The sequence below is a fragment of the Lathamus discolor genome, chromosome 18 (genome assembly GCF_037157495.1).
Source record: "Lathamus discolor isolate bLatDis1 chromosome 18, bLatDis1.hap1, whole genome shotgun sequence".
Taxonomy (NCBI): Eukaryota; Metazoa; Chordata; class Aves; order Psittaciformes; family Psittacidae; genus Lathamus; species Lathamus discolor.
The window spans coordinates 197,495-219,354 of NC_088901.1; the positions used below are offsets into that span (position 1 = coordinate 197,495).

Consider the following 21,860-nt stretch of genomic DNA (forward strand, 5'->3'; position numbering starts at 1 on the left):
CATGTCAAGATAATGCCTTAGCCTTACTGAAAGAACAGTGGTTTAAGTTAAACATTAAAATACCCTAAGTTATAAAATAAAGCTCATAGCTATTTGCTTTATTTAATAATCCAAACAGCAACTTGAAACCAGGCATAAGGAACAGGCAGAGAATGACAGCCTTCGCGCAGGAAAAGCCACTGGGGGATATCTCTGTGATACCAGTTGGAGTGTTTTTCCCTGCAAGCTCTGGTTCCACTCCTGCTGCTGCCCAACATACTGACTATGAACCACTGTGCATGGTGAGAGATCACCAAGGAAGAGTCAAGTCTGAGTCTGTGGCAGCTTCAAGCAAGGCCAGCCCGAGTATTTATACCAAAGAGCTGGAAGCATGGACCAGAGGAGATGGGACTGTGGAGGCACAGAGCATGCACTGCAAGAGAGTGTTTCTAGAGTTATGTGTCTCTTGGAAACAACGGAATTGTTGGGAAACCCCTCCAGAGGAGAGGTGACCGCTGCTGTATATCACACCCCACAGCACCAAGTACTACGGAGGCCTTTATCTCGTTTATCGTATTTACCAAAATCCTACAAATAATAAGATACAGATTAGCCCTTCAGGGAAAGCAGGAAATGAAAGATCACTGGTGCTCATGAGCTCAGAGCCAGATTACCACCTCCAGCAGGTATGTGTCAGTAGAAAAGGGAAGGTTATTTAAGTGACTCAGCCTTCAGCACTCCAAGGAATCTCTACCTCTGACTAATTTCAGTCCTGGATCACCCCCGGAATGCCTGGCTAATTGGATTACCTCCAAGAGACACATCCAGTGCCAATGGCTATTTTGGGACCTCAAATTAGCATCTGCAGACTCCAGGCTAAAATCTAAATGCAGGAATGCTACGAGAGGGAGGAAGATGTCTGATGCAGGGCATGTTTTCAAAATACTTTTCCCATATAGAGTTATTTCAGTAGATTAAGATTTACATTCCTCCATAACACCAAAGTCTTCCACATAAACATGCAACAAATGCAATGCACAACCAAGCTGTGTTACTCCAAAAAGCAGTGTCACAAGATCCACTTCTACTGGTAAAAAACTGCATCATAATAGATGATCTCTATCAAATCTTTTCCACTTGATATAAAAGCTGTGCCTATTAAGAAAGAAATGGGAAAGATTGGTACACCACCATATAAACTGATGTTCCAATTACATTGTAAATGAAGATGCATTCAATAAACAGGCCACAAATCCAGACATGTTATACTTTCCCCTAGCAGAAAACTACGGATCCAATTTTTCAGTTGAAAAACTAAGGGTAATTTTACTCTTGCATTTCCACTATCCTCTTTCCTCACGTTCCTAAGATAAGAGAAGCTTGTTTGGTAGCTTTAAATTTCCATAAGTCTTATGTCCTTCTCTGTCCTATGCCCAAGGCTTTTCACAGTTGTCTTTTGAAGCCGTTCGACTTCTTCAGCATGGCAAGGACTTGATTCTTTGTTCTTTTATTTATGGATCTCGAGCTTGGACAGAAAGCAATGAGCTGTCCCTAAAGAAAATGCTTCCAGCTCCTGCCTTTGGGCCTTGGGGAGATGCATCCTTGCTGCGTGTGCAGGTCACTCCACTGGTGCATGGTGCAAGGTGCCACGTGGTTTGTGAGCACTTGTGTGCATTTATTAAGGTATTTATTGGAGATTTAGCACATCAGTGAGGCCAGAGCAACCGGCAGAGGGAGCCCCACTGCTGTGAGTGCGGTCCAGCATCCCTTCTGAGGGCTCAGGATGTTAACCACTGACAACAGGCGTGCAGCCCGGCAGGGCTCCGAGCTAAACATGTCCCAGTCTGGCAGGACCACTGATGGAGCCATCTCTGGCAATGACATCGGACAAAAGCCAGTAGCAAGATCCCATTCCAGAACTGACAGAGACATGGACAGGGTAGAACTAGCAAGATCTAGCTGGGCAGCATCTGATCTAAAACCTGCAGTTTGCAATTTTAATACATTATGGACTCACATAGGAATTCCTATCAGGCTGCTCTGTTTCTAGAGCATTGGATAACAATTTCAACAGCACCTGCTACTGACAGCACCCTCCTGGAGGTATTTCAGCTGGGAACTGGCTCCAAGACACAAACCTCCCCACATTTCCATCTCTTCAAACCCACCTAAATCTCCTCTCCGCGATCTCAGTAGGAGAGCTTTACACAGGTATGTACCAAAGCTTCCTCCACACTGTGACCTCTGCAAGAGCATCAGTCATGTAACCAGCCTTCCAGAGTCATTTATTTATTCATATAGCAAGAATGGCTTCGATTTCACAGCTCAGATGGTGCCCGCCCCGCTCCTCTCCCCACTCCCCACCCCGTTCCCACACAGAACATATTAGCAGCTTGCAATGCGTTGCAAAAATAAATAAACTCACCCACTCTGTGGTGCCCCTGCTCGTCCTCACCCAAGTGATTCGGCACGATGCACTCTTGACTCCTGTAAATTGAAGACATTTGTGAGTGTCCCAAAGGCAAGCACAAATCAAAAGAAGAAAAAAAACCCCAGAGAGATTCCTGCATGCAATTACACAGGAAGGAAAACATGCAACTTAAGCTGAGCTCTGGGCATTTTGCAGTAAATAGCAATATCGGGGTCTAAAAAGGGCCATCATTTTACATGTTTAAGTAACTGAGCAGAATTTTGTTGTTGGCAGTAGCAGGACTATCTATATCTGCTGTCATTTTACATCTCTTGAGATTTAAGCTTGCCGATTCCTTTTTGCCCACGTTACGTTACAGTTTCAAAGGGCACGTTATTAAAGTTATTGCTGATTTATGCAGAAGCACGTGGTTTGGGTGTTTTTAATGTTTATTTTAAACAATTTTTGCCATTTTTTTTTTTTTTACACTAAAATTAACATCTGAAGAACTGGTTCAATAAAGTTTATGCAAGTTGCCGTCGCAGTTTATGTAAAAGAGAAATGTGCTATTAAAATCAGACATTTAGGTTACCTTTTGGGCTTTGCGATGCATGTTAGCTTTACACATCCTGATTCTCCTGCGATAATTTTCCTTTAAAAGGGGGGCATAGGGTGATCTTTTCATCAAGCAAGACATTATGCCCTGAAAGCTGACTCCAAACCAGTGTTGAAAATGCCGTTATTTACACTTTAATAACAATCTACAAATACAACTTTTTGTTTTAATGTATTCCCCTCAATCATGCACTACTACAGGCAGTTTGGTTCCTAATGGTCTATTTTTCACCCCCGAGCAGTTTAATTCTCTCCCCCTGGAATGCCAGATTCATTTTGCAGATGGGAAATACAAACCCTTTTTCATGTCTAAGCAGCAGTTTAAGCTATTCTATTCTATGTCTAGACAGACACACCCTTGCAGAAGGATATGAGGAGCAACTGGAGCACCTTCTCAAACAAAAAACTACATTTTTATGTGGCTTTCCAAAGAAAGGCTACTGTAAGCTGGAAGGGCTTAGCCAAGGGGGGTAGGGGCGTTAACATGAAGCAGAAAGCAACCTTCCTTCTCCTCCTGGTGGCAGCTGAGCCTGCGAATTTTCAGCACTCATTTTGTCACGCTATGTTTAAACCAGCCATTTCAGACTCAATCTGGAGTCTGCAGCATGGAATAACCTGGTGAGGCTGAAATCTGAACTGGTAATTCAGCAAAGAACCATGACCACTTTTCCTAAGGACAGATTCCTGCCATAGCCCAGGATCAAACTGATTGCAACAACTTCCAGGGGGTGAAAAACAAATTTGCTTTTCTTTTTCCTTTTTTTTTCCTCTCCTTTTTAACTGAAGCTCAAAGCGCTTGGTGAGTTTTTTTGTGAGGATTACACAACCAACCATGGTTTAGAATCTCTCCAGGTTTTAAAAAGACAATTAGCTTTAGCATTAATTTAAATCTATTTGAATGAAAAAAATATAAATAGCTATTTTAGCTCTCAACCAAAAAAAATGACAATTCATCACATTTACTTTGATTAAAAAAGGACTAAACTTTATTGACAAACTGAGGCAGACATTTTGACAAGTTTTAGCTACCTAGTTAGGCAGACTTACACATGTAGCATTTAATCTTCAGGAACAGAGTGGGAGGACAGTGTACAAATCCAATTAGGACTTTATCCTATGTACAAAGTGAAGTTTTTCCTCATTTTTTTTCAGCTGCAGTGTCCCTTTTTATGCAAAGCTAGTGTTGAGATACACTTGAACAAGGCAATGGATCGATAGCATCAACACTTATGTTGGTTTTACACTAGAGCTGATTTATCTGCCCCAAGAACTAGAGGAATAAAACGGCAATTTTACTCTGCTTTCTAATCAAACACTGGGCAATTAGACCCATGCTTTGATTTGGTTTTCCCTTCCAAGTTCTTCATACAGAACCAAACTAAGAACCCCTTTACACTGGAAAATCTGCTTCCCAAGCATCTCTCAACACCGCATGTTCGGGGCTAGATTTCAAAACCCACATAAGAAAAGTCAATTTTATAAACCTAATTTGGTTGGTTTTTTTTTTTCTTTTAAGTCAATTACCTTAAAATAAATTAATAATACCCCCCAACTATTTAATTTGTTTGAGGATCTTTCATATTAAAATTTAAACTTAGGATTCACCAGCAATCTGCTTTTAAGGAAAGTCTGACATCTGAGGTTACTTTTAAACGGCGGCAGCTACTACCGTTACATTATGCTATTAGTTCTTAAAAACAGCCCTGAATTTTGAAATGTAGCCTACTTTGGGATTCTGCAACTACAACTTTTATGGGTTCCTTAAAACCAAACTGAGGAGGTTAACAAATCCTTAATTTCATAACTGCTAAGCAAAGCATGTCACTTCTGAAACTAACATTTTTAACTCAACTTTTTTCTTTTTCTTAAAAAAAGGTACAGTTTGTGTTTTAGCTAAACAACAAAGAAAGAAAAGCCACCTACACACTTAAAAAAAGGACAAAACAAAAAGAACTGAAAGTCGCTCCTCTAAATCTATTTAACTCGTTTTAAAATACTACGTACAGAAGCCAGAATGCAGGGTGAGGATGGAGTGGGAGAAAAAGGGCCACAAAGAAAAACAGTTAGACAATTACTTGTCTGGTGTGGGTAAAGCAACGGGAATCCCGGGAGATACAAGAATCAGTAACAACTGTTTGCTCATAACTGATATTTTTCCCTCATGTTTGTTTTTTAATAACGTCCGTATGGGTGCTCTCTGTAGGCCCCCTTCACTGGCCTGGCCGGCGGGGCCTTCAGGGAGGGCCTCGTTCCATTCCAGTCATCTTGCCCTGTGGAAAAGAGAGGGATATGTCAAGGACGGTGGAGTGCTGCGAGTCAAGTGTATGGAGGGAGCTGTGGTGCTGCATGGATGGGCTTTCCTCCAGAGTCGATGCAGCAGCATGGGGCATCTTCAGAGTGGCTTCACCCCAAAATTGGTTTGCAAAGTATTCCATGGTCCACCAAAACCTCTCATTCGCATCACATGAAATCATTCAGGTTGGGAAGTACCCTTAAGATTGAGTCCAACCACTAACCCAGCACTGCCAAGTCCATCACTAAACCACATTCCTTCTGACACTGTGGGGAAAAAAGGCACTTGTGTGGGATCCTGGGAAGCCTGCAGCCCTGACAGCCCGGCTCAGCACCAACTTGGACAAACCCAGTGCCTTTTAGAGGTCATTAACTCCAGCAGAGCCAAAGCCAATTCACAGGGCAGCACTGGCAGATGGCTATGGCAAAGGTGGCAACAGCCACAGCCCCTCAGGCTGGTGCCCAGCAGCATCTCTAACCTGGGGTCTGGTGGGGGGACAGCTACAGGCAGCACTTCCCTCCTTCCCAGGCACCAGGTAGGACAGCTCCTGGATAACTGTGCCAAAATAATTAAGTCCCTATGCTGCTGTAGGATAGGACAGCTTCCAGACACCAGTCTGCTTTCTGACTGTGACATGCTGTTCCTCCCCCTCCACAAATACAGGAAAGCATCTGCTCGCTGTACCAGTGTTAACTGCTGATGGACAGCCCCAACCCTCTCACTGCACACAGCTCAAGCAAGTGAAGTTCACATCCCATTGTCTCTGAGATCACTCAAGTCTCAGATATCAAAGCTCAGCTTTCATTACGGCTTGTTCTTGCAACATTCACACTTGCATGCCAGCCATTCTCTCCAGGGTCACTGGTTTATGAAATCAAGTGTACGAAGCCTGAGGCCAGCGAAGCTGGTTCCTACCACCTCAGAGCACGTTCCCATTTTCTCAGAAGTCTCCAGCCTGGCTCAACAATTTATTTCTCTAATTCTATTTTTACAAAAGCAGAGACCAAAGGAAATTACTGTGGATAAACAGATTAGCTGTGGCAACCTGACACCAAGTGTACAGTGAGCATTGTGGCCATCATATCCCAGGCAGCACCACTGCTCTCCTACCAAGTAGGAGGTACAAAAGCCTCTTTGTACTGTGTGACTAAACACAGGCAACAAACCAAGCCACTGAAGGCAGGAAAGACAGGAGCTCCTGACAGCAGCTGTCTATTGAAATGCATCTCAGACTGGAAACACATCCCTGATAGGCACCTGAATTTGAACTTCACACAACTTAAGTCTAGAGCAAGGAATGCCCTGGGGCAGGAAACAGCCACCTCATTAACAACTCTGCTTCCCTAATACATGATAGGGGATTCTCAAGTCCCAAGGATCCCAGAAATCCCCTCCAGCTGGTCATTACCCTCACTACCTGCATTCACTGAAGCCTTCGGGCTGATGGTCTGCTAAAGGGGCTATTTACAATGCAGCCTATTTCCATGCCATTAAGCAGCTTGCTGTGTGGCTTTCATAACTTGTTTATAGCTTGTTTACAGAGAGAGGAAAATGAATCTTACTCACTGCCACATGCACATGCCATTCATAAGCTTGGATATATGAACTAGCTTAAAAAAAAATGCAGTTGTCACCCAGTCCTTTATTGCCAGCACCTCAGATATAAGGCTTGTTTTTGACAGCTGGTGATGTACAGTTGTGGTTAAACTGGTCTCCCCTACCCCTCAGTCTAGCCTAAGTTGACAGCTTTATGTAATTAGCTAAACTTAAAAGTCATGTTGACCAAAATCATTTCACCTAGTCAAAGGGAGGCTTCAGATGACATTTAAGTCCATTTTTCAATCAAATGTATATGCAGAGTCAGTATCAGCCAGCGGGTTTTTGAGGATAAGGAAGCAGATGGAACCATGCACTCATCCAACTCAACAAAATACAATCTGTGAAAACCAGACTGCAGCAAAAGTAGTGCTGTGGGTGGAAATCCAGAGCTCTTAAAATATTCTAAAGCTATAAGGAAATTAAAAAATATTTCCATAGTTGAAAACCAGAATTTTGAAAGCATCATCTTTGAGACAACCCACTTAGATAAGAATCTAAAATCCACAGGATGCCTTTTGTTGTTCAGACCTGGATAATCTGTAGGGCATAAATACCCTACCATGAAAACTACTTGAGGCTCTCCTCAGTAAGTTCTTGCTTAGAAAATGGAATGACACTAGAAAACAGCTGGCTGACCACAAGCAATTCCCAACTATGTGCAACTGCTGCAGGAAATTTCCAACTATGTGCAGCCCCTTCCCTGTCAAGAGAACAGTATTCCAGACATACCATAAGCTTCATAGGTTTCCTGTGCCTCCCCGTGTCCATAATCGTAGTATTCTGTGTCCCTGGAAGAGTAATTGTGTTGGTTACATACAGTGCTGAAATCAAACTGACACAACTTGCACAAACACTTGAAAAGCAAAACATGCCCAATGTCACTCATGGCTCTGGCGAGTCTGATCACTGCTTTTATGGAATTGTCAAGGACATTGGGACACTCCCAAAAATTATTACCCAGGCTCTCCCAGGTTTCAGCAGAATTGGGGACTTTCCCTACAGCTCAAACTCTGAACTGACTGTTTCCATTCCCTTAAAAGAAAACAGAAAGAGAGGACCATACATAACTTGCTCAGTAACAGACAGGAGACAAGCAGACTTACCCTTGGCCCTGGCCGTAGTAGCCTTCATACCCCTCATAGCTCTGGTCTGCATACGCATCATCATAGCCCTGAAATGGACGATAATGTAAAACAGTGTTAATGGAAGGACTGGAGGTTAATGCCTGACCAAGAGTAATGGCAAAACTGAATTCAGCTTTCAGGGGAACCTGTGAATCCTTGCCTGCTGCAGGGAAGGGGCTCAGTCGTAAGACAGGTAGCCGAGATCTGCTTGTGCCCTCTGGCTTCAGAGGAATGAATGACACTAATATTTACAATGCATTTGAGAGTCATTTAAACGTCCAACGTTGCAGTTTCTCTGTGCTACAAATCCTCATGCCAGGAAGCCTGTAGTTGTGCTGTCAAAACCACAGATTTTACAGGTAGACAAACCCAACCTAATAACTTCTGATTGGTTTCAGTGGAAAAATTAAGTTCATCTGAGAGGATAAACAGACTTTTCAGATGCATGAATATTTGTGATGATTCCCAAAAATGCTGTTGTGCATCAAAACGTTTTTTTCCCTTTAAAATACCAAGAGCACAGATGCCAAGAGAAGCTTGGAGGGAGGTTGGCGCTTAGTTACATTACATGAAACATCACCATGCTCATTCACATATTTACTCTCACGATTTTAGGGGAAGTAGGAAATTTTTGGTGTTTCTTCCTTGAAGAATTCCCTTGCAGAATGTGAACTACATCAATCTTCGTGATGTAGTTTTTTTACCATGCACTGATAGTTGGCCAACTTCAGCCACAGGGTACATTTCTGTTTTACCAAAACCATGCCTTGCCCTGTATTTTGGACACGAGCAGCTCCCTCCTTTGAGAAGTAAGACACAAAGCAGGTCACCCAGCCCCACATCAACATTTGTGCTGCTGGTCATGTCTCCAGAGCAATCTTAGCCCTTATTTCAATAATGTGGGGCATCTGATACATGGTCAGCTAAGCTGGAATTAAACCAAAGATATAGAGTTACTCACATATTCCTCATAGGCTTCTGGTGCAGGAGGAGGAGGAGGAAGTGGTATTCTCTGAATGCCGGCTGCTCGTGCTCTGGGTGCAGGAGCCCCCCGTACTGCTGCGGGGGGAGGCACCCCACGGGCTACAGCAGCTCCCCGGGCAATGGCACCTCGCACTGGGGCTCCTCGCACGAGGGCCCCCCGAGGAGGAGGAGGAGGAGGCAGGGGGGGGACACCAACCCCGCGTCCCCTGGGAAGGAGATGAGAAGGATTGTGAAGAGCTATAGCTCAAGTGCTGAATGCTGAGGGCAGCACGTGTGTTTCTTAGACCTACTTTAAAATGCAATAGCTTGATAAATAAATAGAGTTACCATTAACCAAACTATGACTTCTTTAGCACAAAAATTGTTATGTTACTGCTGGATTTACGAAAACTTCTTCTGGGATGGGAACTCTACTGTATTAGATGTGGTACAGACAGTGAAATAAATCTGATACAGAGCTTTGGGCAAGTAATTTCTCAGAGTTCATTTTAAACAACCCTCTGCCATTAACCTGCAATGACTGCCAGACCTCCAGAAGTTACAGATCAATGATGAGATGAGCAGGGGCACTTCTGGGCTAAACACTCAGAAGCAAAGACTTCCCGTTCATGAAACAGGTAGTGAAGCAAGAACTCTAGTAACAGTTTTATCACCAATTTATCCCCATGCCTTGACAGCAATGACAGAATAATGCTGTAACTTTCAAAAGATGGTCAGTTTAAACTGAAAATGCTTATTCTGCTGAAGGCTACCGAAGCAAATCACAACATCTACCTACACATGATTTTGTACACCTGGTTTTGAAAGGTTACTTTATGAAGCTACTGATTTCCGATATAAAAAATAATATAGAAGATACCCTCTGTGCTTGATCACATCTCAAACCACAAAGCATTTAATGTCAACTTGCCAAAAGCAAGCCTGCAACACAAAGTCAGAAAGCCTTGGAAAAGCCAAGGTCAAGCTAATAGCTGATGTGCATTAACCTCATCTGGGAGGACAACTCTTGAGCGAGATGCAGCATTTCCACGTCTTGTGCTTTTGGGAAAGATACCTTGGGACAGGTGGAGGCGGTGGTGGAGCTGCTCCCCTTCCCCGCACAGGGACTCCCCGGCCTCGGGCTGGGTCTGGTACACCGTTCAGATAGGAGAGCTCCAAGAATTGCTCCTGACAGATATCATCCATCATATCCTAAAAATGGGAAAGAGTGAACTCCAGAGAACAGCTAACTAGCCAGTCTGTGTTCCAGGATATCACAGGCTACCATGCTGGAATAAAACCACCTCATAGTCCTAAATGAAAATCCATGGGTTAGTTTTAGTGGGATGTACTGGGATCAGCAGTGCACAACTACAACTTTCTCCAGACTGGCCAGGAAGGGCACATGACCTGCATGGACTGAGGAGCTGTGGTGAGCCCAACCACTGCTCCCAGGGAAAAGGGCCTCTCGCAGCAATTCTGCGGCTATGTGATGTTCAGCATCCCAGGGATGTCAGCAAGATTTATTTGCAAGCACCAGGGAGTTCAGAGGTAAAGTCATGCAAGACATATCTCACCTCAAGCACCTTACATTTAAGGAGTGACGGGCAATGAGCCCATGTGAGGTAACAACACCTTGCTGCAATCCTGACACACTAAAGGAACTGGGTAAGATGCAGCCTGACAAAGAGCAAACACTCATGTACAAATCCAGGCTATCTTTTCAAATTCTTAAGAATGCAGCATGTTTCTGGCTCTCTGCATTTTATCACCCCGGAGGATGTAGCTCCTGGAATTAGCACAGATGTCTGGCGACCCTGCAGAAGTCATCGTATGCCACATCTCTCCTCAACACACAGGCAGGCTGAGCCTTGCACCAAGGTTCTTCACAGTGCCATGGCAACACCACAGAGCAAGGAATCTCCTCCCAGATGTGTCTTCACAGCACTGCTGGCTTCCATAAAGACTTCTCTGTCAATTCTCACAAGTTTCACACATTGTCTGAAGGCAGCAGTACTTAAGACACTTTAAATAGCAAGTAGCATGCTTGCTTCAGCGAGCTGAGAATTTGTACATCCCAGGGGCTCCTTGAAGATGACCTCTTTCCTTCAAAGACACTTCACATAGCGATCTCTCTCCTCTCCATGTCACTCACAAAAATCACAAAGTACCCACAAGCTTTTTGTTCATTCTTCCCTACTACCCACAGTTCTTGGGTTCCACCTGCCCCTGGTGTTCCAGGCACATCTGAGCTCTCCAAGCACAGCTACAGAGCAGCACCAGGGGCTGACATTCATAGAATCCCAGAATCCCAGCCTGGTTTGTGTTCGAAGGGACCTTAACACTCATCCATTTCCAACCCCTGCCACGGGCAGGGACCCCTTCCACTGGAGCAGCTTGCTCCAAGCACCTGTGTACAACCTGGCCTTGAGCACTGCCAGGGATGGGGCAGCCACAGCTTCTCTGGGCACCCTGTGCCAGCGCCTCAGCACCCTCACAGGGAAGAACTTTTCCCTTATATTCAGGAAGAACTATTCCCTTATATTCCCTTACATGTCTGAATTACAGGCTGAGCAAGCCAGACACAAAGGATAATGAACAAAGGGAGTACTACCTGCTTCTTTCCCCACTGTGTTTTCTCATTATTTAATGAGTGACATTATCATTTTAATACATGAAAGACTCCTCCAAGCTCTGCAGTTCTTGGAGGCAATACTCTAGCACTTTTGCATTACATACTGGAACAAAACTGACCACGAAGGTCTTACAAGGTTCATCAGTAAAAGACATCCCCAGACTGACAAGTGTCATCTCTATAAACGCCTGGGTAGCAAAATAAGAGGTTCCTTAATATCACTCGCATTTAAAGCAGGAGAAATATTGATTTGACAGTTTTGTCTCAGAAAACAACTACAACATTGAACACTAATACCCAGCGCCTGGGCAATCACCCTCCTCATCCTCTCACCACCCCTTCAGGGCAGAGCAAACACTTCTGTATCTAGTTTCTCAGTTGACCAATGAAGTTTTCTAGCCAGATTTCCACACTACAGCCCCAGTCGAGAGGAAGCCAGTCAAGACTCCATGCCAGGCACGGCTAAACTTAATCCTCCTGCTAAAACTGACACCCACACCAGGGTCCACAGCTAGTCCTGGGAGAGAAATACCTACTCCAAGTGTTCCAAACAATTGCTCTGTAAGCGTATGTCTTTATAATTATGGTTGGAGGATACATGCCTTCATGCAAGATTAATGGGGTCATCTTCAAATGCCACACACACACTTTAATACTCCAGGGTTCTTCAGTGATACCAATTCCAGCAGCATGAGCCTTGCACTGTGCAGACCTTACACCGTCCTTATAGCCAGAGTCACAACCCATCTACCTCCTTCAAAAAGAAAAGAACACCAGTATACATACTGGAACGAGGAACTTCTTGACTTCTTCCATGGCGTGAGCCATCAGAGCGTACGCTTCACAGGGGGGGCCAAAAACCTCAATGAAGACATGCAAATCCATGTTTAGATGAGCATATTTAGGATCTCCCCCTTTACGCAGTTCTTCCTCCTGAAACAAAGCAGATTAGAGATTCCTAAAGCTTAATAAGATACAGAGAAACTATTTTTCTTTTACCTGTCTTCTAAGCCTTAGCAGGAGATGTCTGTAAAAGCATTTTGGTCATGTCTGGACACAGATCATGGTAACATAGGATGGATATGAGCATAGAGTTCTATAAAAAGCCACATACAATTTACACCCTCCATCTCTACAGTTGCCTTTGCAGGTGACTGATATTTTTGCTAACACAGTGAAGCCAGCCCCTTTTTTCCCCCAGATTAGGCATATGCAAGCTGTGCTATTCCTCTTCCACACCACCTTTCTGCCCAAGGTGCTCTTTACTACCTAACAACACAAACAAGATCGCTCTTTAACTTGCCTCTCAGATATCTGTGTTATTCAGATGGTTTGAAGAAGCTACAAATAAGACAGAAGTAGAAAAGCTTTTTGTGCTGCTGAAGTAAAAAGCTGAATTAAGTTACAGCTCTGTCAACTGCTGGCTCAGTTTTAGGAATAAGCAGGAAGAAAAAAAAAATCTCCAAATTTTTTTCTGTTAAAAAAAAACCCTCTTGGCACTTTGTGATCCAGTAAAGAGTCCCTGGAACATTCTGCTCCAGCATCTTCAGTGAACCACTGGAATTTCAGGATTTCAGAGGAAATCACTGGAAAAAGGATTTTATTTATTTCTTGGAGGTGAAAAATATTCCTTTTGCGAATGACTTGTCAGAGTAGCTGGGATTAATTCTTGTTTTATAAACTCGGTTCTTCACCTTTCAAATAAATTATCTCTGCATCCAAGGGCAAAGGAATTAAAAGATGACAGGTCTCAAAGTCATGTTCATAAAGAAAACATATCTCACGCTTCTGCCCCATCCAAGACTGCTTCCAGTAAGCACAGAACACTTTAGGAAACGTGACTTCCTAAACATGGGGGCTTCTGACTGCCTTTGCTTATGGATTTTAATGGTTTAATGTTTTATGAAATGCTTTGAAATGCACTCCGCCTCACAGCCATATGAAAGGTATCAATGTGTGCATGTTTTCAAGGGTGATGCTCTTACCTTTGCTTTATCTCGCATTGAACCCTTCCCTAGGACAGATATTTTAGCACCAGTTTCTTCCTGAAGCCTCTTGATGGTATTGCCTTGAGGTCCCAAAATCTTTCCAACAAAGTTGAACTGTAAATGAAGAATTAAAAAAACCTTAGCTCCAGAGCTCAGTAACAAAAGCTTTTCTGAATGTTATACTGGCTGACAAGAAAATTAACTGCTCCTTTTTCTCTGCACCTCACCAAAAAATGCACAGGAAAATTTAAGTTCCAGAGTATTATTTTCAAGAAAAAATGCTCCATCAGAAAATGAAGCTAAATCAACTCATGTAAAGTGTTTAATTCTAACATCTACTCTCCAGCAGTTTTACATGCAGCAAGCCTGAAGAGTTAAATGAGTTCTTAACTGTAAAACAAAAAGTTCTACATATCAAAGTGTCTATTCTAGTAATAAAATATCTACTATGCATCACCATTTAGCTTTAACCCAAGACATTCTAGAAACGCAATATATTAGAAATAAGATCCTGCAAGCTTGCTTAGGAAAAAATCCATAGCAATAATGGAACAATGGCATAACTCCTGGTGGCACTTTGACAGCTTCTATCTCCAAAAGTCAGCCATAAAATTCATAGAAAACAAGCAAATCACAGAGATTCAGCAAGCTGTTTTCTGGCCCTCACCTTGGGGTACTGTTTGACAGGTATCAGAACTCGTTCTTTCAGTTTCATATTCTTGTGGGAAAATAAATCCAGGTAGTTCTCCTCATCATCCTTCTTTGTTGTTTCACCCTTCTGAATTTTTTCAATTTCTAAACAAGATAAAAATAGGGCTGCTTATATTCCTCAAACACGCATCATTTAGAGTTGGAATTACGACAGGACAGACCACCCTCATTCTCTGTGAATACATGAACACTCAGAATTTTATTGATGGAGTCTGGACAGACAGCGCTAGCCTCTCCCTCCCTTCACACCTAGGGACTCCAGAAGGCCAGTAATGGGGTAATGAATAAACCTAAGAAAGAACAGCAGAGAATGCCCTACAAATAACTTCAACACATCAGAGTAGGAAACCGCGTACAGTTCTGTGTATCACTTCTGCTGTGTCTTCCTCTGTCAGCGCCCAGCCTCACACCTCCACCACGAATGCAGTAATCCATGCAGACACCCAAACCTCCAAGGACACCGGCTACACTATGTGTTACGCTCACTGTAACACAGCAGCCAGCAGCAAACCGAGGAAGTTCTTACCATTCACGCTGATGCACTATTTTAAACCTGTAATTTAATGAGTGGTGCCACCACACACTGAGACCATGGAGTTCCAGTGAGTTGCAAGCATTCCTAATAAACAGAAGCCTGAATGCATGACACACTAGAGTGTGGTCTGGTTTAGGAAATCCTTATAAGCTTCATTTCATTAAATGAATTCTGAACGCCCAATTCGTAACCTGGTTGTAAGCCTCAGGCATACAGCTGTAAAAGTGTCAAGTCCTCGATTCATAGAATCCCAGCCTGGTTTGGGTTGGAAGGGACCTCAAAGCTCATCCAGCCACGGGCAGGGACCCCTTCCACTGGAGCAGCTTGCTCTAAGCCCCTGTGTCCAACCTGGCCTTGAGCACTGCCAGGGATGGGGCAGCCACAGCTCCTCTGGGCACCCTGTGCCAGCTCCTCAGCACCCTCACAGGGGAGAACTTCTGCCTAAGAGCTCATCTCGGCCTCCTCTCTGTCAGGCAATGCAAGGACAAATTTTTATCTCTCAAATTAAGATTCTGATTTTTAATTGTATATTGTGAATTCCAGGGTCTTGGAAAAACACCGAGGTGGCCTGACTGAACTGAAGGCATGCTGCAGCCTGAGGGGAATCTGGAACAAAGACCAACTAACCTTCTGGAAGCAGATGGTTAAGGCAGGCCAACTGGGAACTAGCACACAAACACCTTCTCAAATCCAGCTAGAAATTAAACTCACGTGGAGATGGTAGGAGATGATCACTTCAAAAGACAACCCAAATGGAGAAGATTATGGACCATCTACAAGGCAGGCATTTCTAGCACAAGTTCTTATAGTCATTAACAGACCTTCCCTTGTGCAGGATACCCAACACCTCCCCGAAGCCTGCAGCCCAGAGCTGACCGGCTTTTCTTTTCCAGGAATGTCCATTTAGGTACAAATTTTATTTAATGGCCAACAATTAGAAGACAAGTTCCCACAAATTTGAAACCAATCCATTATTAACAACCCCAAATCACTGATGAACCACTACACACCCTTTGGACCAACCAAAACCAGAACTGGTCACACCATGCATAGCCATCCCGAATTTCTATTTACAGATGCTGATCAGGAGAGGAGCATGACCCTGCCTTAAACCGAAATGGTGCCATTTCATCAGCAAACCCAAGAATGATAAATACCTTTTCCAAGTTGAAAGTGCTCTAAATACAAATTCTCACATCTTGGGAGAAGAGAGACACTTTCACCAGCTTACACCTGTAACTGGATTAAAGCTGCAAGACAAAACTGAGGCTTAGTCATCACCCGAGTTCCAGTAGAATTTCAGTATCTGATGTTTCCTGTGACTTCTGTCCATGCCAGAAACAATAAGCTTTAGATTAAATGTTCATGTTTACAGCTTGGTGTATCAGATACTTGACACATTATCCACCTGGTCATATTCTCATGTCATCCAAACAGAAATAGGTATAATGGGATAACAGCATCCTCCTGACTGCACAAGCAACCACGGCCTAGTGGGCTCAGAAGCATCTTTCCACAAGGAAGTCAACCAACGACATGTGCAATCAAGAAAAACCCCAAACCTTCATGAAAACATCATCCAATGATCAGTATTTTAACCTTTCAGTTCTGGACATAGTAATATATACTGGGGTTTAGTCTCAGGTTCTCAACATGGAACTTGGAGATTGTGTTGCAAAATTATGGCAAAAAAAAAAAAAAAAGCCTGAATTTAGTTATTTCTACTGGCAAAAGCATCTTGGCTCTCTTACAAAACTGTTACCATGACTTCTTAGTTAAAAAAAAAAAATAAATTACCAGCTCTAATTGCTTTGAAAAAGCTTGATTTTTGCTTTAAGAGATGATTTTCTGAAGATACTACTTCAAAAGTAAAAAAAAACAAAACAACCCAAGAGTTCAAGCACTGGCAAATGTACAAAATAAGAAAAAGAACTGCTGCCGTGGGGAGTTCTACGTAGTTTTTAATTTTAGTGATAAGAACAGATTGGAGAATCGGGATTTGGAAACTGAAGATTGCTCTGGTGGCCTTACCCCTGGTTGGGAGCAGCTTTAGACCCTGTAATGCACCATGGTGACTTCTCAAGTGTTCTGTTTCTCCAAAAACACTAGACAAATTCCTAAAAATGCATTCTGCATGTTAGCAAGAAGTGTTTTCTATGCCCACATCAGCAATAAAAGCATCCTAATCCTTTCTTGACATAAATTAGAATACCTAGAGGCATCTTCTACCTTGTCAAACTACAACACAATCAGATGTCAGGCTCTGCAAAGCAGTGAATCACAGCTCCCACCAACCCCACAGCTAGATGCACTCTGCCTCCTGGCAGAAGGGGGAACCGGTCTGTGAGGGCAAGAGATAACGAACTGCTGGCTAAAAACCCTCATCCGATCCACCACCACCACGTCTCCAGCTCAACTATAAAACAAAGGAGAAGGGGAAACCCTGCATAGCAGAATGACTCTAAGTTCTTCTCTAGGTTTTGTGGTTCAGCTCAGCGTAGTGACCCAGCAGCTCCCTTTACACCTGCACAGCAAACTGAGTCTGGAAATAGGTGTGAAGAAGGACTGAAAACATCCCACTCATGACATGTCTTATGGATCCGGCTTCCAGTGTTATCTGTCTGCATTCTGGCTATACAACACGAAGCAGGACTGAATGAACTGATGAGTGGTAGCAGTTTGTCAAACCACTTACTGATAGGAAGGAGAAGCGTACGTATACCTGGAGGGATTAAGCATGCCTCATTTCAGTGCTGATATTTTAAAGCCGTGTCAGAGGTGCAGCAGAAGGTTACCTTCTTGCCACGGGGAATGGCAGCAGGCTGGCGGCATGTGTGGCAGTGGTTTCCAGGACTTCATGTGGGGCAGTGATTGCATTGTCTCAGAAGAAATCCTAAGGGGTAGGTAAAGGGGGTTGGTAACACCGCTGCTTTGCAAGGAGGAGGCTAAGCAGCCACAGTGCTACTCCTGATCTAAACCCAAACTCTTCCTTAATAAAAAACACATTAAACACTGTTCCACAGCACATTTGTGCTCTGTAAGCAGAGAGCCATTCTGTTTATTTACAATACTGAGAGTATTATCAGTATTAACAGTATAACAATACTGACCCCACACCCAAAAAAACCCAGGAAAACCCCAAGAGTTTAGGGACGGGAGCCTCTGGAAGAAAGCAGAGCCACCTCTCTCCTATACTGCTGCTCCCCAGCTGGCTTGATTCCACAGGAGAGGAAGCAGGGACCTGCTCTGCGATGGATTCCTTTAGGAGTGGAAGCTGCAGGGTTTGGCATTTCCCATTATTTCCCTCCCACTTTCTGCCACAACACCCCCCACACGTGCGTACGCTGGGATCACACACAAACAGCTCTGCTGAGAGGGAGGGAACTGCCACTAGCACAGGGACGCGGGGAAGAAAAGGAACCGGGCTCAAGCTGAGGCAGAGAGAAAGCCTGGAGGTGAGCTCTGAGGAACACACAGGTAGCGGAGGCTCCTGGGAGGCAACGCCCCATCACATCGGCACGCTCAGCAACACATAACACATTGGAAAATGCAACAGAGAAATGCTCTGAGCACATCACAGCCTGCAACATCTGGGCACTAGTGTGAGGCTGCAGTTACAGCTCCTGTGGAGCAGGGCATGCACATGGAAGCACAGGAACCTGTACGACTGTCCGCATTTCAGGACAGCTTTCATCCCACACGAAGCAGGCTCCAGCAGACTGGATTTCTTTGGGTTACACACAGCTTCTCATCACCCCCATGACCTCAGCCCTTCCCTATCCCACTGGTGGGTTCCTTAGCTGGTCACTCCACCAAGGCCACCACCCATGCAGCCAATTTTCCCATGCAGCCCTTTTTCCTTCCTAGGGATACACACAGACTGAATGAACTTGGCACAGGAACCAGCCTGGTCAACAGGGGATTCATTTAGGAGTCCTCCAGCACCTCACACTGCTTCCTGCATCACAGTGTGCTGCTCTAACTCCAGTCCTCAGCCCTCCCTCCCTTTACAGGTCCCTCTCCAATACCAAGCCAATACTGCTGTGAATCCACCCCTCACCACTCCACACCTCTGGGGAAGGAAAGGGCTGCATTTAACATGAGGACCAACTAGATTCTAGATATAGAGAGCCTTGCTAGTGGAATGACACAGCTCAAATACCTGCTTGCAGCTTAAGAATCTCAGAGTGACCAGCTCTTTTCACTTGGAGTTTCTCCATGAAATAAAAATAGCCAAGATTACCACAAGAACTTGGAGAATCCCCCACCCCTATGCCTAGCTAACACATTGCTGGCCATCTCCTGTCCTCCCAAGGCACACAGGAAGAGAGGACTGTGCCTTTGAAAGCCTCAGCATCTCCTCCTGCTCTCCCTGCAGCAGATGGAGGGCGTAAATCATAGTGAGGGGAAAAAAAAAAAAAGGGTTTTTTGTTCCTATGGAAGATTACACAGACCCTGAATGACAGAAGTGAGGAAACGTGGATCATATTCCAAGGTGCAAGAAATCCCAGTTTTCAGTTTGTTTAGAAACATGTCTTTCCATCACAGAGGATGCTACTCAGGAACCAGTATGACATCACTGCATTGCCCTTTACTTTGCTCCTCAATAATGCTATTTTTCTCTAGAAATGCAGCTTTAGAACCACAAAGGTGTTGTAAGCTTCTGTTACATGTCATGTTTAAAGTCTTAATTTCACAGAATCATAGAATGGTTTGTATTGGAAGGGACCTTAAAGCTCATCCAGTTCCAATCCCCTGCCACAGGCAGGGACCCCTTCCACTGGAGCGGCTTGCTCCAAGCCCCTGTGTCCAACCTGGCCTTGAACACTGCCAGGGTTCAAGGCAGAGCTCCTCAGGGTTTCCTCCCAGAGGCAGGCAGGACAAGCAGCTTCCATTCCTGAAAACAGGCTGGGGAATACTGCTGACATTCAATAATCAGTCACTTCTTTGTCTGGAAGTCATTTTGCTTAAGTTGTGCTTTGGCTCAGACCTAAATTCCCAAGTAAGCTTTACAGCAGCTTCTCCAGCATGACACCACCAAAGGGTGCCACAGCAGAAGAGAAATTCTGAGCAATCCAGATCAGTTTGGGGTCATCTGTCATTCAGTCACCTAAACCCACTGTTTTAGTTCAGATTCTCTCTCACGAGCTCCCTGCTCAGACCATCCTGAATTTGGGCTGCTTGGGAATGCTCTTAAAGGTCACCAATTTTTCAAACATCCAAAGCAGGCATGAAGCATCTGGAGCTCTTCCAATTATCAATTTTAAGCCCCACAAAACTGCAGTTTACTACAAGCAATTTTTAATTTAATGGAAAAAAAAAAAAAGCCTCATAAATTACAACACTCGAGTGACCAGAGCTTTACTAAGTGGCCTGACACCATGGCTCTGTGCCAGAATGAGCAAACTCCTTAGGTTTCATTTCTCTGGGAGGCATTATCCTGAGCTGCTGAGCATCAGCTGGCTAAAGGGGTTTATTTATGAAAAATATCAAATTGATGTCAAATCAGATTATAAAAGTAATTTATTTAGATCAAGATGTCGGCAAGTGATGCCAAGGTCCCCACGATGACAGACCTCAGTTACTCGCACAATGGGAGGCAGTGATTCCTAAGGATCGTTTCCTACGTTAAAGGAGGAGCTAATAAAATCCCAAGCACTGCACGAGCCACGACAATATTACACACTTCAAAGACCTTAAGAAAATAAAATAAACAAATTCCAAAGCAGAACAAGCAATAGAGCTAAGCGCTCTGCTCATGTGAAGATTAAACCTGATCATACCCTTGCGCTGGGTGCCTCCCAGCTCTCCACTACCTGCACATAACGTTGTCAGTGGCAGCTATTCTGACTCATTCCCACTTTTAAGCTAGCCACAGAGTCTCAAAGCAGCAGAATCTGCTCGGCAGAGGCACCAGCAGCTGCTCCGTGGAAATATGAAGAAATCAGAGCCACCAGTGATGGGGAAGGAGAGGAGCCAGTCAGGCCCAGAACAAAGGCTGCCATTTCCATTCCCTGTTCAGCTTCACCAGGAACACGAAATAAGCTCTAACACAGGTTACCCGAATGGATAAACAAAAGAGATCACAAACCATGGCTCGCAGAGGCTCGAGCAGGCGCTGCATGGGGAAACGCGGGTTTTACCCTGCTCTCTGGTCCCCTCCTTCCCCAGGGATGAAAAGAGCCAACGCGACCGCACACCACGTTTAAAAAGAAAGTTCTGGCTCTGCGTCTAATTTGGCCCAAGACACGGACTAAGCACAGGGCTAACAGAGATTAAATAGGAGAAATACCTGAACTTCAAACCCCCGTTCTCACACTGCACAGGGTCGGTCGGCGGCCGCCCCTCGCCAATGCCCCAGCGAAGGCAGCATCGGCCACCGGGCGTCTCCTGCTCCCCCATCCCTCCACACAGGGCATCCACCGGGAGCCGCATTCTCCCCTCCCTGCCCCGCCGAACCCCGGGGGTCCCGCCCTGCCCAGCCCCCGGTACCTGCGGTGAGGAGCTGCATGGCGTGCGTGAAGGACGGGTCCAGGCTGTCCTTCTCGGCCATCAGCTCGGGGAGGTATTTGTTCTCGGGCTCCATCTTGGCACCGCCGCCGGACAGCAGCGGGGCGGGGGCGCCGGCGGCGGGGCCCTGTGGGGTAGAGGCGCCGGCCGCAGCGGCATTGGACTGCAGCAGCGGCGGCGGCGGCTGCGCCCCGCTACCGGCCCCACGGCCCCCCCCGCCCCGGGGCGGCCGCCGAGACGGGCCCCCCCCTTGCCGGGCGCCGCCGGGGCCAGGCCCGCGGCCCAGGCGAGCGGCGGGGTCGTCGCGGCGCTGCATGGCGAGAAGAGGGGGGCGGAGCACAGCGGCGCGGCCACACCGACCGCCACGGCGACAGCGCCGGAAGTGACGCAGCGGAAGCTCCGCGGCCTCCTCTTCCTCCTCCTCTCTCTCCCCCCAGCCCCGGCTCCCGCGCGGCCCCCAGCGGCTCGACACGTGGGCAGGCGGCAGCAGCGCCGGCT

At 45.2% G+C, this 21,860-nt stretch overlaps 1 protein-coding gene across 2 annotated transcripts; it reads right to left on the minus strand.

Moving 5' to 3' along the window:
• Positions 1-69: 69 nt before the first annotated feature.
• KHDRBS1 (KH RNA binding domain containing, signal transduction associated 1) lies at positions 70-21,795 on the minus strand. 2 transcript variants are annotated; one of them, XR_010616548.1, is made up of 11 exons: positions 21,345-21,795; positions 14,274-14,401; positions 13,604-13,720; positions 12,405-12,551; positions 10,059-10,195; positions 8,982-9,210; positions 8,000-8,067; positions 7,626-7,684; positions 5,080-5,274; positions 2,405-2,466; positions 70-1,134 (listed from the first exon to the last, which is right to left on the minus strand). XR_010616548.1 is itself a non-coding variant. In XM_065697609.1 (9 exons), the coding sequence occupies exons 1-9, from the start codon at positions 21,676-21,678 to the stop codon at positions 5,177-5,179; spliced, it is 1,317 nt and encodes a 438-aa protein (XP_065553681.1). In that variant the 5' UTR covers positions 21,679-21,795; the 3' UTR covers positions 3,963-5,176. The 2 variants fall into 2 exon arrangements, 1 of the variants encoding a protein (XP_065553681.1); XM_065697609.1 differs by lacking the exons at positions 70-1,134; positions 2,405-2,466 and having other exon boundaries at positions 3,963-5,274.
• Between the last annotated feature and the right edge of the window lie 65 nt (positions 21,796-21,860).

Coding starts and splice junctions, on each gene's coding strand:
- KHDRBS1 (XM_065697609.1), bottom strand. CDS start 21,678: ATGCAGCGCCGCGACGACCCCGCCGCTCGCCTGGGCCGCGGGCCTGGC. Junction 14,402..21,344: donor CATGCAGCTCCTCACCGCAG/GTACCGGGGGCT, acceptor TATCTTGTTTAG/AAATTGAAAAAATTCAGAAG. Junction 12,552..13,603: donor CAATGCGAGATAAAGCAAAG/GTAAGAGCATCA, acceptor GCTTTGTTTCAG/GAGGAAGAACTGCGTAAAGG.